Source organism: Trachurus japonicus, chromosome 13, assembly GCF_045865225.1.
Source record: "Trachurus japonicus isolate A0001 chromosome 13, Traja_1.0".
NCBI lineage: Eukaryota > Metazoa > Chordata > Actinopteri > Carangiformes > Carangidae > Trachurus > Trachurus japonicus.
Genome location: NC_140919.1, coordinates 24512545 through 24528424, shown reverse-complemented (window position 1 = coordinate 24528424; position 15880 = coordinate 24512545). Strand labels below are relative to the sequence as shown.

The window sequence follows — 15880 nt, the reverse complement described above, 5'->3', positions numbered from 1 at the left end:
GGATAAGAGTCTTCAAGACAAAAACTAAGTCCAGTTGTCTTGAGTCAATTGCCTAGCGCTGAAAATCAAAACACTTCTTGTGTTGACATTACAGAAAAAAGGCGGCAACTCAGTGAACCTCATCAGTAACAAGAGTCCCTCACCTGTGCGTATATGTTCTGCTGAGGGTAGGCACTGCGGATGGGATACATAGCTGTTGGGTATGGGGTGGGGGTGGGGGTGTAGGGAGGGGGCGCTCCATTTGACTGAGTGGGTGGCACTTTGTACGGGGTGCCTGCTGGAGTATATCCTAAACAGAGTCAAGGGGAGAAAGAAAATACAGAGAAAACCAGTGTTAATCAATTGACATTTTGTTTCCTTAAATCTGCAACAATGCACATAAGCACAGTGAAAAGCTTGTCATTTCGGCTCTTCAGCTGTTCTGCGCAAGGTCTGTCGATGTTTCTTTCAATGAAAACAACCTATTGTGTCACAGTGCTGAGAGAGAGCCAAGTCAGTCACATTTTCTTTCTTTGAATAGTCTATTTCAACTTCCAATTTATATTATTATTTGCATTTCCTACTTAATCCACCAGATGGGGAACTGGTGCTGCCTTTAGACAGAAGTCTCAAAACAATAGAGCCAAGAAGCTTGTGAGTCTTAAAATGCCTCATTTAACTGGTCTCTAGAAGGAGCTTTGATAACAGCAAAATTGCCCTGTGCAAGTGGCCGGTGTATGTGGAGTGCATTTGGTTTTATTAACTGTATTCAATAAAGAAGCCAACCAACCTCTGCGGCATAGAGAGACAAAACATGATTAGAGTGTAGCCATCATTTAACTGACAGTACATCACAGGGGATCAAAGTGTGAGGTCTCCCGTCACACAGTGCAAGCGTCAGGTTTGGACTCGCTGCGCTCACATCTGCTGTCAACTGGGCTCTCTGCTCTCTGGGGTGCAGTTCCTCTCAACGGCCACTCGGAGGAGCCTGAAGGTCAAACATGCTACTAGCTAGCTGCTGCTGCAGAGCTTATGAAAGCGCCTCTCTCACACAAGGACAAGGGAACAAAGAGATGCTGGAGCTGCTCTTGTGTGTGTTTAAAAAGAGTGTATGTGTGTCTGTGTGTGTGCATGTGCATACTCTCACACACATTCTTTGCTCTAACATGCATGCAGGGCATTAGAGGACAATGGTGTGTGACAATTACACAAAAGCCCCGCTGATAGAAAACAGTTTGTCTATTCAATGGTCTTGAGACATGATGACATTGACCAAGACACGTTTCTAATCAGACCACAGCTTGTCTGAAAAAAAAAAAAAAATCTAAACATTTTAATTTCGCCATACATTAAGATCTGCAGAATGCTCAGAAAAAATAAATCTGACAACAGTTTCAATAATGAGGTGCTGGTCTTCTGCTGGAACAAAGATGTCTGAGCTTTGCCAGAGCGTACCTGATATTTTGTTAGATTTCCAAAAGATAAAAACCAAACTGGGGGAGGGGATGAAGGGAGAGGGGCTTCAAAAGAAGCACAGATGAAATCTACAAACCCATCCCGCCTTGGTAAGATACTTAAAATTCAGGAGAATAGGAAACAATCAAGTAGGGATTTGCCCTCCTCTTCAGAAAATGTAATCTTTTATCTATTTATAGTAATTGATACTTTCCAAGTATGCTGTTATTTAGGTGGTAATCTACTTAATGCTTTCGGGGAAAAACATTCTCAATACATGTCGACATTCAGCTCATACTCTGCCAGAGATTCAAAGGACTTTGTTTTCTTTATTCTTGTTGTTGATATACCATGAATCATAGACCCCCACTTTCTAAAATCATTGCTAAAGGCTAAATTCTCACTGCATGGCTTCAAGGACCTAACAACAACATTGACAAAAAAATATTTTTCAGAGTACACAATATCACCCCTTTAACAATGTGCGCTTTAGTTCTATGCTCTTTATTATGAACTTATGCCCTCCATCCTCCCTCACACACACTTTCTGTGGATTTATTGTATCACAACTTATTACAGGACTGACAATTGATACTTGAAATGTATTGGAAAACAATTGTAATTGACATATTATTTATATGCCCGTCTCAAGCAGATAATCAAACCGTTTCAATCTAACGTGTCGTGCCAACAGACAATGAGCCTAAGTGAGATCAGTCTGGGTTTCTACGATGAAAGTTGAAGACCCCGTCCCACTGAACTATATCTATACAGAAACACCATATCTGGAAAGCAATGGGACAACTGTTACTCCCCATCTGCTGTGGGGGGACGAGACACTGAACCCCAGCAGAGTATGTATCTGCTGCTATATGGTCGCCGGCAGCTGTTACTGGCGAGCTTCCAATTACTTCACCATCAGTGCCCTTTAGGGCTGAGATCACCTCTTAATCCATACTGCCATCACACTACTGCAACCTATGTATCTGAGATTTTATATTGCTTCAATTTTACCAACAAAAACTCATTTAGGACAAAATGATAATTACACCTGACTCACAACAATTAATAATTCAGCTTCAGGTTAAGTATGCACAATGAACACACACACTGAATGCAGCCGTACAGAGCCACAGTAGTAATGGATCCTCTGACTTCAAATTAAATTTCCATCAGTGTGCAATTTATTCAGCACATGGATCATCACTCCAAACTAAACCTAAACAGTGACTAACTTCTATTTCACACTCACACACTCACACACACACACACACAACTCAGCTGCTTCTCGGAGTTTGAACTCATATTCACTGGTTACTCATCAGTGGGATTAAAATGTTTCTGAAAATTACTGGAGAGACGTCGGTTCCAGGCACAGCTCCAGGCTCATTGTGACTGTTAAGTTTATAGTTATTTAAAAATTTTGCCTTCTGTTTTTTCATTATTATTGCAGCAGACTTAACATTTTAAATTTGCCAAACCCGAACAGTCATCATGTTTAAGAACTTCAAATGCCAACCAAAAAAAAACTTGAGGTCTTTGAATCTTAGGCCTAATTAGAAAGTTTACAAATAACAGTTAATGTTTAATTTACAGACGGTATCGATTTTCATAGCTGAGGGTCTCATTACTATAGTTGCTTCACTCCTGAAGTGTGATGTTTACCTCTCAATGGGAGCCACACAGTAATACTCTACTAAAAAATATGTCTTTGACATCCTTTACATCGAACTTCAGTGGAGCCACAACACTCTCCTTACAGTGGTTTGTTTATGTCTGATTTTCATTCCTTGGAAATAAAAAGAACACCCCGCTAATTAACTTCAAACAAATTTGACTGAAATGACAGCATGGCTCCCTTGATATTACCTTTTAAAATATAAATGAAGTCATCAAATGCTATGTGTGTGTGTGAGTTTGCATATTACAGCTCACCTGGTGGATACCCAGGACTGCCCGTTTGATAGAGGTTGGGTGTATAGGTGGGGGCTGTGGCAGGATACCCTCCTGGATAGCCTGTAAGATATCACAGAGAAGAGACAAGATATGAGAAGCATAGCTTAGACAAACAGATAGACAAAGGAAAGAGCACCCCCCCCACCACCACCACACACACCAAAGGTAAGGCAATATTTGGTTCAGAGCAGGATGTGCACAGATGGCAGTCATTAAAAAACGTGTCTGCACCAATAACGTAGTCGCTTGGATGCGCCTTACATACACCAATCTGGCAGACGGGACACACCTGCCAATATGGTGAGGGTGGAGATAAATTCAGAAACATTAGCGACGCACACAGACACGTGCGAGGGGGCTGCATGCACGCACACCATATATACCCTGTTGTGCGTCATCAATTACATGTCAAGCAAACAAAGCAGATTTTAACCTGAGAAAAAGCTTTCACTGGTAAAATAATAAATAATAATAATAAAAAAAATGCAAGTCTGAAAGAGCAAGATAAAGAGGAATGAAGGAGAACAGAGTGGCAGGAGCGTTAAAAGAGAGAATGCACATGAGCAAAGTGCTGCTCGCTGCTCGCTATTATTGGCAGTCGGTCTTTCAGCCTATCTGTTCTGTAGCCTTGAGCCGTTGCTATACGTAGCTCTGGCTGCTGTCTGCCGTTTCAGGAGCTCCAGTCAGATCTAACAGGTCTAATAAAATATCTGCATCAAGCTGTGCTCCTGCAGTGTTACGGTTGTGGTGGTTGACTGCTCTGCTCTCTCATGTCTACACACATTTAGGACTCAATTCAGTGTAAAACGTATGAATGTTATTTTAATTTAGTGAGTGGGGGGTTCTAATTTAGAAAAATATTATTAAAAAAAGGGTTGTACATGACAACTGCTGCAACATTGCGTTGCTTGAAAGCTTTTGAATAAATGTCTGATCCAAAGCATTGTATTACAAAACACCCTTAGTGTTACAACCCCATGAAACACATTAAAAAATAATGGTATTTAAATTTGAAAGGTGTGAATCAAGTCCCTAACCATAACAAATATTCTATTGTTCTTTGTCACTGCAGACTCATTCACATAAAGCCAGGTTGTGTGTATTTTAAATACCCTTTTATATTCGACCATATTTTTTTTTACTCAAATTATCTCATGAGTGGACTTGAGTAACATTTAACATCTCTGAACTTGACCCCACCATGTTGCATGGTTGGTTAGTCTTTGGCAGCATTTAGCGCATGGAGTCTGGGTGACAGTTGACCATGTGTAATTGGTGCCTGCCAACTCAAGGATTTGGAAATAATCTGCTAGAAAACACTGTGTTATTTATATAGTTCTCTTGTATTCACTTCTCTGCTTGAATGGTTGAACTGGAGGCCTCTGGAGCCATGAAAAAATACATTGAGTAGTAGATTCTGACAGACGCTCATTCTCCAAGGCCAAATTGGGTATTCTTAAGGTGTTTGTTAATAAAACCATGATTTTTATTTCAATCCAGATGAATATTGCAGAAAATCATGCCCCATTACTGTTGTGTTACACTACTCCTGGTGATTTCAGCTCACTGACTGTTGAAGACAGGAAAATGAGTCCTGCCATATCTCAACTACAGTCAGGTTTGCATTGATGCATATCAACGCTTGTGACACATTTCATTGTTTAAAATTGGTCTGTGTTGGTCTGAGTATTTCACACCAATGACACATATGAGGACTGTTTACTCAACTGACATCCATCCCTTTAGAAATGTGCTGCTTCTTAGTTTTGGCCTGTAAACTAAACAGACATTAAAACCACACTTTCCTGCATTTAGTCTCCTTTTTTTAAATCCATGTACAAACTTTCTAATTTGAATATTCATCATTGTTGGAGTCAGCTAAAGCCTTTGGCCTGCACTTTAAACAACACTTTTGTAATAAAAAACACACATCTCATCCAGAGAGTTGGACAGTAGGGTGCCAAGTGTGAAGAGTGAAAAACATTCTAACAAAAGCACATAGTGGCTGGTAAAATGATATCACGGAGCGGTCCAGTTATCCCAGCTTCGCGCCTCTGTATCAGTTTAAAAACGATGCAACAAGAGACAAAAAAAAACAAAACAGCCTTTGTGGCATATTACAGGATAACATAGGAGATCTAACCAACTTATTTGGGTGTCAAAATGTGAAACATCACTGCAAAAACACACAGGAGGGGGTTGGTTTCTCTTTCTTTGTAGAGGATGTTTTAACTTTGATGTCCACTTGTCACCTTGAACGTAACCTGAATAACCAAGCTGTTGTTCCTCACTTTCAAAACTTGCTGTTTGGAGTCAGCTAATGTTGAAGGCCCACGATGACCCCACAGTGCCCTAAACTTGTGGACGTGCACCGCACTCGCAGTCCACCATGTGCAACCTTTCCTCATGAGACTGACCGGCTCTCTCACCATCTTGTACCCTGTGTTCATACTTTCCCTTCTCTTGATCCAAAACCCTCTATTCTGCATCAGCTGAAACTTTTACTGAAGATGGCAGAAATGGCTGATCTTTTTCCACTGGTTTCTATTAAATAATTTATGCATGAAAATCCAAATTTTTGTGACCTACTTTTCTAAACTGTCATGCTGTTTTAGCAAAGAGAGTTACTCAAATGTTTTAAACGTAAATGCTTTATATTTGTCCATGAAAAAAAATTATTCTCTGAAAAAAAAAAAAAAAAAAGTTGGCTGAGGAAAGTCATGGATGTAGTCTGCGTGCTCCACGTAATTCTGAGCAGCATTGTACCATTACATGAAAGATTAACAACCAAGACATTTTCCATCTCGTATGCTAAAATTGGATATGCCTGACATGTTTGGAACACCTATTTTGCAAGTTGAAAGATGTAGAATATGTTGGTGCAGCACCGCTAACCTATAACTCTGTTGGTGTTCGCATTTTCACTGGTTTATAAAAAAGTACGTAGTGAAGCTGGAGTTGGGTTCAGTTGCTCGTCTCCAGTTATTAGATCAAGGAGGGAAAAAAATCAGCCGAGCTTAGCAACACATCACTCACCTATTTAACATGTACAGACTAAAAAAAGAAGGTACAAGTGAGCAGAACCTACAGCACGAGATCTGTCAATCAAAGCCAACACATGCTCCCTGACATTTTCCTACTGGAACAACAATCATTTTCATTCTTGTAAGGGCACCAAGAGACCATTTGCAGAACCATCTTGCTACATTTCTTCGCCGACTCAAATTTCAGTAACGTTTGGCAACAGCAGTCAACCTTAAATAATTTTAATAGTCGTACAGAGGATAATAAACGTGTATGTGCCTATTAGTTTTACCTGTAAAAGCCATGTTCTTGGGGTTTCCATATGGAGTGCCAGGCTGAACGGGACTGTAGACTGGATTCATAGCTGAAGATAACCTGTTCTTACTGAAAGAAAAATAGAAAGCGTGACAGAGAGGGGAGGGGTGATGAGAGGAGACGGAAGGAAAAAAATGGAGAGGAGAGAGATGTAAACCGTGTAAATTGGAAAAGAAAAATTGTTACGAGTTTCAAGCATATGCACACATCACACACATTAATCCCAAACTCGGATTCTTAAGGTGACATCCGGCTGAAGGATTTTGCCAGCATGCAACAAAAATCCAGCCTTGTGAATCCTCACCCTCAGGCAGGCTCAACAGACGCATACATTTTAAAACAGAGACTGTTGGAACAACAAGACTGGAAAAATCGTATGTGGTTGGACCATCGATGGTCAAATCCTTGACATCATCTAACAAAATCATCAAACTGATAAATGAAAGACAGAGACTGTGCTGGTATTCTGAAAACTCATAGAAAGGAAAGACAGACTCTGTTATTTGTAGGTCGTTTTTCTAACTTTGTGCCTTCATTCCAGTCGTAGTGAGAGAGAGACAAGAGGATATTGTGCAGCAGAAGGGCCACGGTCCAGACTCAACCTGGGCCATTGGAGAGATTAACCTCAGAGAAGCTCTACCAGATGAGTTACTGGAACCACGTTTTGAATTAGACTTTATTTATTTTGTCTGTCTGGGATCTATTGGTTTTATCTACATTCAACACCAGAACGTAGAAGACTGTTATTAGAGCCAGGTCTTTGTGTCTAAGTCACTTATTTTAATATGCAGAGTTGGTCATAGTGGTTAGTACCAAGCCTTGCGCCTGATGCTTTCTCTCTGCTTGCTGTGTCTTATGCTAGGTTATTTCTTTGTCTGCTTTTTGACATGTCATTAAAGTAGTTAATTCGCAGTAATGAAGGCAAGGTGAAGCACTCCATTTCAATTCCCGGACAGCCAGGAAACCGGAAAAGCTTGGTTGACTGCTGCGAAGTGGTAGAAGTTCCATCACTCAGTCAGTCGGTGAGTTGATCGGTGAGTTGATCAGAGACGTTTGCTATTATAGGCTGTTGTGGTCCAGCCGCAAAAAGCACAGGTACAAGCAGAAAACGAGCAGATGTCTTATTTTCACCACTGCACCAAAAAAAGAAAAAAAAGACAGGACAAGCTCTACTGGCCTTGTTTCCACTGCAGAACTGAACAGTCGCTGCCACTGGAAATTAAAGGTGCTGGAAATGGTTAGGCTGAAGATACCTAATAATAGAGCCATTTATACTACATCTCCCATAAGGCATCTTTCACCACCGGCCTCACAATATGGATGAAAACACTTCAAGTGCTCCTCTATCATCATCATCATCATCATCATCATCATCAACAACATCATCATCATCAACTTACCTGATCAGTGATTTTATGGCCATGGGAAATTGTATGTGTGTGTGTGAGTGTGTGTGCATGCGTGCCCCGTACCTCTTGTGCGTGTCTGGTTGATACATGAAACTGAATTTGTCTGTGGGATGCCCGCTCGCCATTCTTGCTGTATGCAAATGAGGAAGAAGTGGAAGTGGATATGCAAATCTGAAATTAAAACAGCGAGAGGTCATGATTACAACGAACACAGGAAAAAAGGGAAAAAATAAAAAATAAAAAAAATTGAAAAAACAGCAAAAAACAGCAAAAAAAAAAAAAAAAGCAAGCACCAGTGCAACAGCAAATGGTTAGTGAAAGCAGCAGGCAGACAGTGATTAGGACAGCGTGTCTGAGTGAGTGGTTGTGGTAATTGCTGTGTTTTTAGTTGCCAATAAATGCATTTAGTAGTTGTGCTAAATACAAAACAGTGCCTAGTTCAAAATAATTATGCAAGTTCAATTACACTGTCTACAGTGTATGTGACAAGTGGCACTGTAGTAGTACCTTGCCTAAGTGTTTTATGTCTATGATCATACCATCTAAGTGTATATTTGCATATAATGTGCTGTAAAAAATACTGAATACAAGCAGCAAAGCAAACATCAAGACAGCCAATGAAAAAGCAGTGGGAAAGTGACAGAGAGCAAAACAACAGGACGGAGAACAAAAACATCGTAAAAAAAAAGGGCTGATTTTTGCCTAGCCATGAGTAAGCATGATCCAGCACACACATCAGCCAGAACCGCATGAGCGCTGCACAAACACGGAGCAGGACGGCTGAGGAATAAAGTTGAAAAGTGTGCATGTGCGTGCGTTGTGTTGGATTTTACTTCAACGTTTGCAAGAGATGGGACTTGACATGTGATGGCAGTCATCTGGTCCTAAGCAGAGACCTATTTTGTGTTCATGTGGAAGTCTGTGTGAAATATGACGTGGCAAACTCTCCGTACAAAGCACATTACCGAGCCACTCAACATGTACACACACTATCCAAACTCATTTGTCTGATCCTGCTTCCTATACCAATGTACATTTGTGAACTGGATTGTTAGCAAAGAAATGAAATTCCATCTTAAATCTGAACAGATGCATCCCAGACTTGGCTTTGCAGCCGGTTAAATTCTTTACATGATTACAGCCTTACTGTCATAATGCCAGGGCAAGTGGGCATACACAGCACCGTGGTGATGCCAGAATGGCACCGAGTGACATTTCAAATTAGGCAAGGAAGCATTTCGATGCGCCGTCAGGAACACTGACGTCAAACGCTCGTAGACACTTGACAGCTGAATGCGAGCACCAACACGTGGGTGCAGTTGTTTTTGAGTCATTTCGTGCACAAATTTCTTAAAAACACACACATATGCCCCAAAACATGAATAAAAACAATGGACCGGTATACATTTGTGGGTGCGCAAAACATCAAGAGTGGTGATATGTCAACTCTGGTCCATTGCTCAACTTCATATCTCATAACAAAGGAATGTCCCAGGGGAATCGATTAACCTATTGCTGAGCACACCTCACAGTACATTCATTCATTAATCTATCGCAACTGCTCCATTTTAATTCCACCCTCTAGCCCCCCCACTTTTGATTTCTCTCTGCTGTTCTCCTTCAATTAATTTATCATTAAATTTCTCCACCTCAGTTAATCGGCCTAGCTACATGCAAACCAACAGTTTGATTATAACCAGATTAAAGCAAAAGCCAAAGATTACTGCAAATGCGGCATAAAAGAATATCTTAAAATTATAATCCTTGATTTTGCAGGCTCACAGTGCAAGATTTTAAATTTCACCACAGCTGATCTGCATCTGTGCATGGATCATAATACTGTAACTGGTATTAACATGTCATCTGTATCTGGTTACATTATCCGGATAATGACATACAACCTGCCGACCTTTGCATTTACATCTGGTTTGAAATGTATTTTCGTTTTCCCATTTTGGCAGCAGTGTCAGCGAGCCCCAAACATGGTGTGTTCAAGGTCCAGGGGAGCAATGCTATGGCAGAGAGTGTTATTCATTTTTTTTTGGGGGGGGGGGGGGGACTTGTGAGCTACAGCTACTACTTTTAGCTCTACTTTTAACTCACTGGGCTTTTTTTCTATCATCAAACTCTGCCAACATTTTTTTTTCTTTTACTTTTCCAGAGCACGGATCAAGGTTCCTGTTACATATTAATGCAAGGTATAAATGTATAGTCATTATACCCTACTGCCACATATATTATACTTGGAGGCATAAAAGCTAACTTTAGCATGCTATTATGGTCAAAATGATGATGCTAACATGATTAAGATAACACTAACATCTACTATCTAAGTAAATGATAGCATTTTTTTTTCAAGTAATCACACAATATTTCACAATTTGTCCTCAGGGTAACATTAATGACAGCATAAAATTTCATACAATAGTTGTCAGGACAATTCACTCAAAACAAGAAATGACCAATCTCAAATGTCTGTATTAACTTTGATGGTAATTCGTCGAATAATGCGTGAGATATTGAAGCCTGGATCACTGTGGCAGTCAAACAGCTTAAACATCACATCCCTACAGTCAGTTGGTGGGCATGGCTGGCTAACTGTTTGATAATTAAAAAAAAAAAGTTATTGATGAAGAAAACTGACTGATCACCACTTCAAATTGCTGATCACCAAATTCATTAAACCAAAGTTACACTAATTTTAATCTTCCATCTTTATCTGGTGTTTTTTTAACAAGCCAAGCGCTAAATTGTAAATGTGTAGAGTGAGGAAACAATGGCCATTAACACACAGACAGGTGGCTGCGCTAACCCTGAGGTCTCATGCTGTAAACACACACATACCCAATTACAGCTGTGAATGAATAGAGACAGACACGTTTTCATCCATTTCAGTCTGAGCTGTGTGTGTGTGTGTGGCAGGGGTGTTGAAAAGTAAATGGGTGAGAACAGGACGGCCACCACAATGTGTCTAATGAAGGTGTGTGTGAGGAACAGAGGATGACAGAAACACATGTGATGAACACAACTCCCTTCCCTTTGTTTTCATGGGGGGGTGGGGGGGGGTGCTTCAGGCTCTCTATTTCTAAAAAAAAAAAAACCTGTTTCTAACCAGAAGACCTTCTGTTCAACAGACTATTCTCATTATAAAAGACCATTCTCTAGAGGATATTCACCATACAGAGAGAGAAGGAGAGATGGTAAATTTATTTGTAGGACAGAGGAGTTCACACATCTCCAGGATCTGGAAGCATTTGTACTTTAAGGAACAACCTGCCATTTTTGGAAATACATTTATAAACCATTCACAATGGAGTCAGATGATTTCAACACTCTCCTAGCTGGGCTGCAACTAATACTTGTGACTTATGATTAATCTATTCTTTTACTGATTCTGCAACAATTATTTTTCATGATAGAGCAATCTGTGGGTTATTTTCTTGATTCATTTATCTATAAAACTCACATTTTTAATTCCTTAATTCCTCACAATCAAAAGTTTTGTTTTGACCTAGCAACATAACCAATAGATAATGCATTCACAGTTTGGGAAATCCCCCCCCACAAAACTTGCTGTGTTTTTTTTTTAAATCACCAAGACATACTTGATCAGAGACTTTATTACAGTCTCTCTGCCTTGATTCATCTGTCTTTTCACCCCGTGATACAAACACACCTGACTTCAAAGACAGCAGGGCTCGCAGCAGCGTCGCACCCCTCCATCAGTCAAGGGACAGCTGCTTACTGGGACTCTGGCAGTGATGATAAAACGGCATGTGATGTGAAACGTTTTCACTTATCTGCTGACAGCTATTACACCTCTCTGTAGGTTATGGCAATCAAAGCAGTGGCCATGTTTGGCTCTATAGCAGACTACCGTCCTCCAACATGGAACTGAATCTCACTTCCTTTTTTCCCCCCTGCAACCTGTCTGACACTGTGATGATGAGAAACATTTATCAGCAAATTGGATTTCCACTGAAAACTGACATTGCTACACAACAACCAAAAAGTGTTGTGTGCCGTCTAGTGGGTGATGTGTGGAATTTTAATTTGAGTATTGTAGCACATTTGGTAGAAAACCTTATTACTAAACTACTGATCAAACACTAAATGAGAGTTTTCTATCAAAATTCCCCACACGGGAAAAAGTCAAGGCTCCCCAACCTTCATTCTCATAAAGATGAACTATATTGTCCCAGCAGTCAGTAATAAAACCCACTCCTTACAGTGAACTGAATACACTGCAAATTATTTTCATTGTGGATTTATTTACCAGTTATTTTTCTTGATCAATTTAGGAAGTACTTTGTCTATAGATGTCAAATCAAAATTGTTAATGAGACCCAAAGTTGACTCAAATTTCTAGTTTAACATCAAAATGTCAAAAAAAAAACCCTAACCCTCACCCTTAAAGGGACAACGAGGAGTTTCTATTTGGTTATTTAAAAGTCTCACGTTAATGTGGATGAATCTACGCTACCCACACTTGTTAATGGGCCCATTTTCGATCAATATATCGTTTCTTTACTTTCGGTTTTGTGGCGAGTCATGAGAATAACGCTGCCAAATCGCCGTTTATGGTCGGAACTACGACGGTATGTGATCGTCTTCGAACCTCTGACTTTAATTCTTGATGAATGAAAACATGAGTCCGTCTTGCTCCGGTCAAAGAATTTCAGGCTCATAAATGTAGTGTGAAAACGCTTCGCTTTTCCAAAACTCCTCGTTGTCCCTTTAAGATAAGAGTTTACCATCTTAAATGTTAAAAAACAAAACAAAGCAGGTGCTAATTATTTTTTGGGCAACAATCACAATTCATTTCAGCTGGTATTGGGAGCTCACTCTGCGTTTGACACAAGAACACACACGGAGCAGGGATTCATTCACCACTGACTGACATTATTAAGGAGACCTTATTACTCTCTGGCTTAACCCGAGTTATTTTTCAGGACTTTGTTAAGCTTAAACTCTATTAGTGGGACTTCATTCTGTGCTGAAGTCTTAAGCTATAGCCTCAAGGCCACGGTACAAAGACACAGCCTTCTATACTGCATGCTAACAGAGATGGGTTTTTTTTTTAGTGCAATGGAGTATTTTTTGTGCGATTACAATGCTGCAACATTAAAGTCTTACATTAGTTCAGATCTTCAGAGTTCATGACCACAAATTTGATTTCCATAATGTTGATATATGTTCAATACAATAATGCTGATTCCATTTCAATCTCCCATACATGAAAGATTTCTGCAGCCTAGGGGGAGCAGAAGAGGCAATAATGAGGGAGGAGGGAAGGATTGTGAAAGAATAAATCTCACACACTCTCTCTCTCTCTCTCTCTCACACACACGCGCACACACACACAAAGAGCTACCATTCCTGGAGAACATGTACAAAACAACACAACCCCCACACCGACTCTATCCTCCCACATAATACCTCACCAGGCATCTACTCTTTAAGCTACAAATCAAAACCGGTGGGCGTTATCACACTTCAGCACAGGAGAGAATAGAACTGAGCAGCTTTTTTCTTTTAAATCCTCCAGGACTAAAGCATTTCACTTGGGTCACATGAGAAGGAAACAGAAAGGAAAACCGAAAGACAATAAACTGCTGAGTGTTAAGAGGTGCATCAATTGTAATTTCAAAATAACTACGTAGAGAATGAGTCATGCATTTAATATACTGCATTAGGACGATCTCTTCGTATTTGTTTTTGCTGTTCAATTCTATAGGTTGATTGTACTGTACTGTACAGAAATGAATTATGATTCATTGTTTTCCAACATTTTATTATAGACCAAACACTTAAAATGTGATTTGATAGTTAAGAGAATAATTAGCAGTTGACTGATAACAGGTCAGTGGCAGACCTACTATTCTATTATATGACTGACCATGACCATCAACAACACATCTGTATTAAAGCCACAGGACACTGATTTATTTTTAAAGTTGAACCATTATGCGCATTACCAGCTTTATATTTTTATTCTGAATGGACCAGAGTAGTTTTACAGGGTTAATAGTTCAAAACATAATCACCATTTACTTTCCTGCACGGAGATCAGGAAGTAGACGCACATGCGCCTTGGGAATGTGGTCAATTTAAATCTGAGGGAAAGAATTTAAAGGGACAACGAGGAGTTTCTATTTGGTTATAAAAAAAAGTCTCATGTTAATGTGGATGAATCTATGCTACCCACACTTGTTAATGGGTCGGCCGCCCTAACCACTGCGCCACGCACCGCCCCATTATTTTGTTATTATTAGTGGTGGCGGAAATGCTGGTCGAGCCAACCAGCGTTTTTTACTTTCGGTTTCGCGGCGAGTCATGAGAATAACGCAGCCGAATCGCCATTTATGGTCGGAACTACGACGGTATGTGATCGTCTTTGAACCTCTGACTTTAATTCTTGATGAATGAAAACATGAGTCCGTCTTGCGCCGGTCAAAGAATTTCACGGTGCGCGCGGAGGCTCATAAATGTAGTGTGAAAACGCTTCGCTTTTCCAAAACTCCTCGTTGTCCCTTTAAAAGATTAAGAATGTGATGATAGAAAATACTAGAATATGATATAGGCCTAGGCCTTTCAGACACTTCAAGAGCACAATGATACGGCAAAACAAAGGGAAAGTGAAAAACTGAAAAAGCATAACATGTGCACTTCTATTTCTGTAAATAACAAAATATTCATAGTTAACAAAGTGACAATTTAAGTAAAAAGGTTATAATATTAAAAGTTTGAACAACTCAATCTCTATCCTTTGGACTGTGTTGGTGGTTGACAGCTGCCTAGCAGCAAGCAAACAACATCCATCACCTGATTTAATTTGTTAATAATTAATATCCGATTGGTTGTCAGATGTTTGTGACATCACCTTGGTCCAGCTAAACCACCCCACTTGGGCCACCACATACAAAAAAAAAGAATTTTGTTTTTACGAAATAACCAAAACGTCAGAAAATCTTGGGCTAAAGAAGGACCCCATTACCTCATCACTTTCCAGCAGAAATCCTACCTACAGAATGACATCCAACAAAACACAGGTCTAAGTGACAGGCCAACAGCGCCTTTTCTTGCAAACAGAGCCAACATCCAAATTTATAACAAGTCCAGGGTCACATCCATCCTACGACAATATTGAAAGCCGGTATGATGGAATAAGAACCCCCACCCCTGCCTTCCACACAATCAGTTCTGCCCCATAGCAATGAGCTTCAAACAGCTCTGGGCTATTTTAGATCTAGGACAGCACTATACACTTTGGGACAGCATCTCCCCTTTTCTCTGAGCTGACTTCCTACTCCTCTATTCTCCTTTCCAAAATCATTTCATCAGTCACACACCTCATGGGTCTGCATCCCTGGATTATGTGACAATATTGTGCCGGTCCACTGAAAATGGAAATGTTTTTCATACATGGAGCACCTATACCGTGAAAGAAATACCCTTCAACATGATCCGTTTATGGAGATTTCTTCCCGTGCTGTCGTTCCTGGTTAGTAACACACATTTAGAGGCCCCAAATAATGAAAGTCACTGTTAGACTCATTGGACAGCAAAACTCTACCTTTTTGTTGGTTCAATGATTATTTTAATCATATCACAGCTTTTACAATGATTACAATGAAATAACAATTTGAAATGGTTTGATACAGTGAGAAATCCAAAACTAAATTTTATTTGAAGTGCTAAATGGAGGTATAGTCAAGTCATGTTTATTTCTGTTTATACAT

General features: G+C 40.0%; 1 protein-coding gene across 2 annotated transcripts in view; it reads right to left on the bottom strand.

Annotated features, from left to right (window-relative positions):
* fam168a (family with sequence similarity 168 member A) overlaps positions 1–15880 on the bottom strand; it is a 32678-nt gene that overhangs the window by 7387 nt on the left and 9411 nt on the right. The window contains exons 2-5 of one of the 2 annotated variants that reach the window (XM_085795514.1): positions 8202–8309; positions 6707–6798; positions 3370–3450; positions 144–289 (exon numbers count right to left, since the gene is read on the bottom strand). In XM_085795514.1, the coding sequence (XP_085651640.1) occupies positions 144–289; positions 3370–3450; positions 6707–6798; positions 8202–8263 (381 nt within the window). In that variant the 5' untranslated portion in view covers positions 8264–8309. The remainder of the gene's footprint in view (positions 1–143; positions 290–3369; positions 3451–6706; positions 6799–8201; positions 8310–15880) is intronic. The other variant, XM_085795515.1, reaches the window with a different exon arrangement.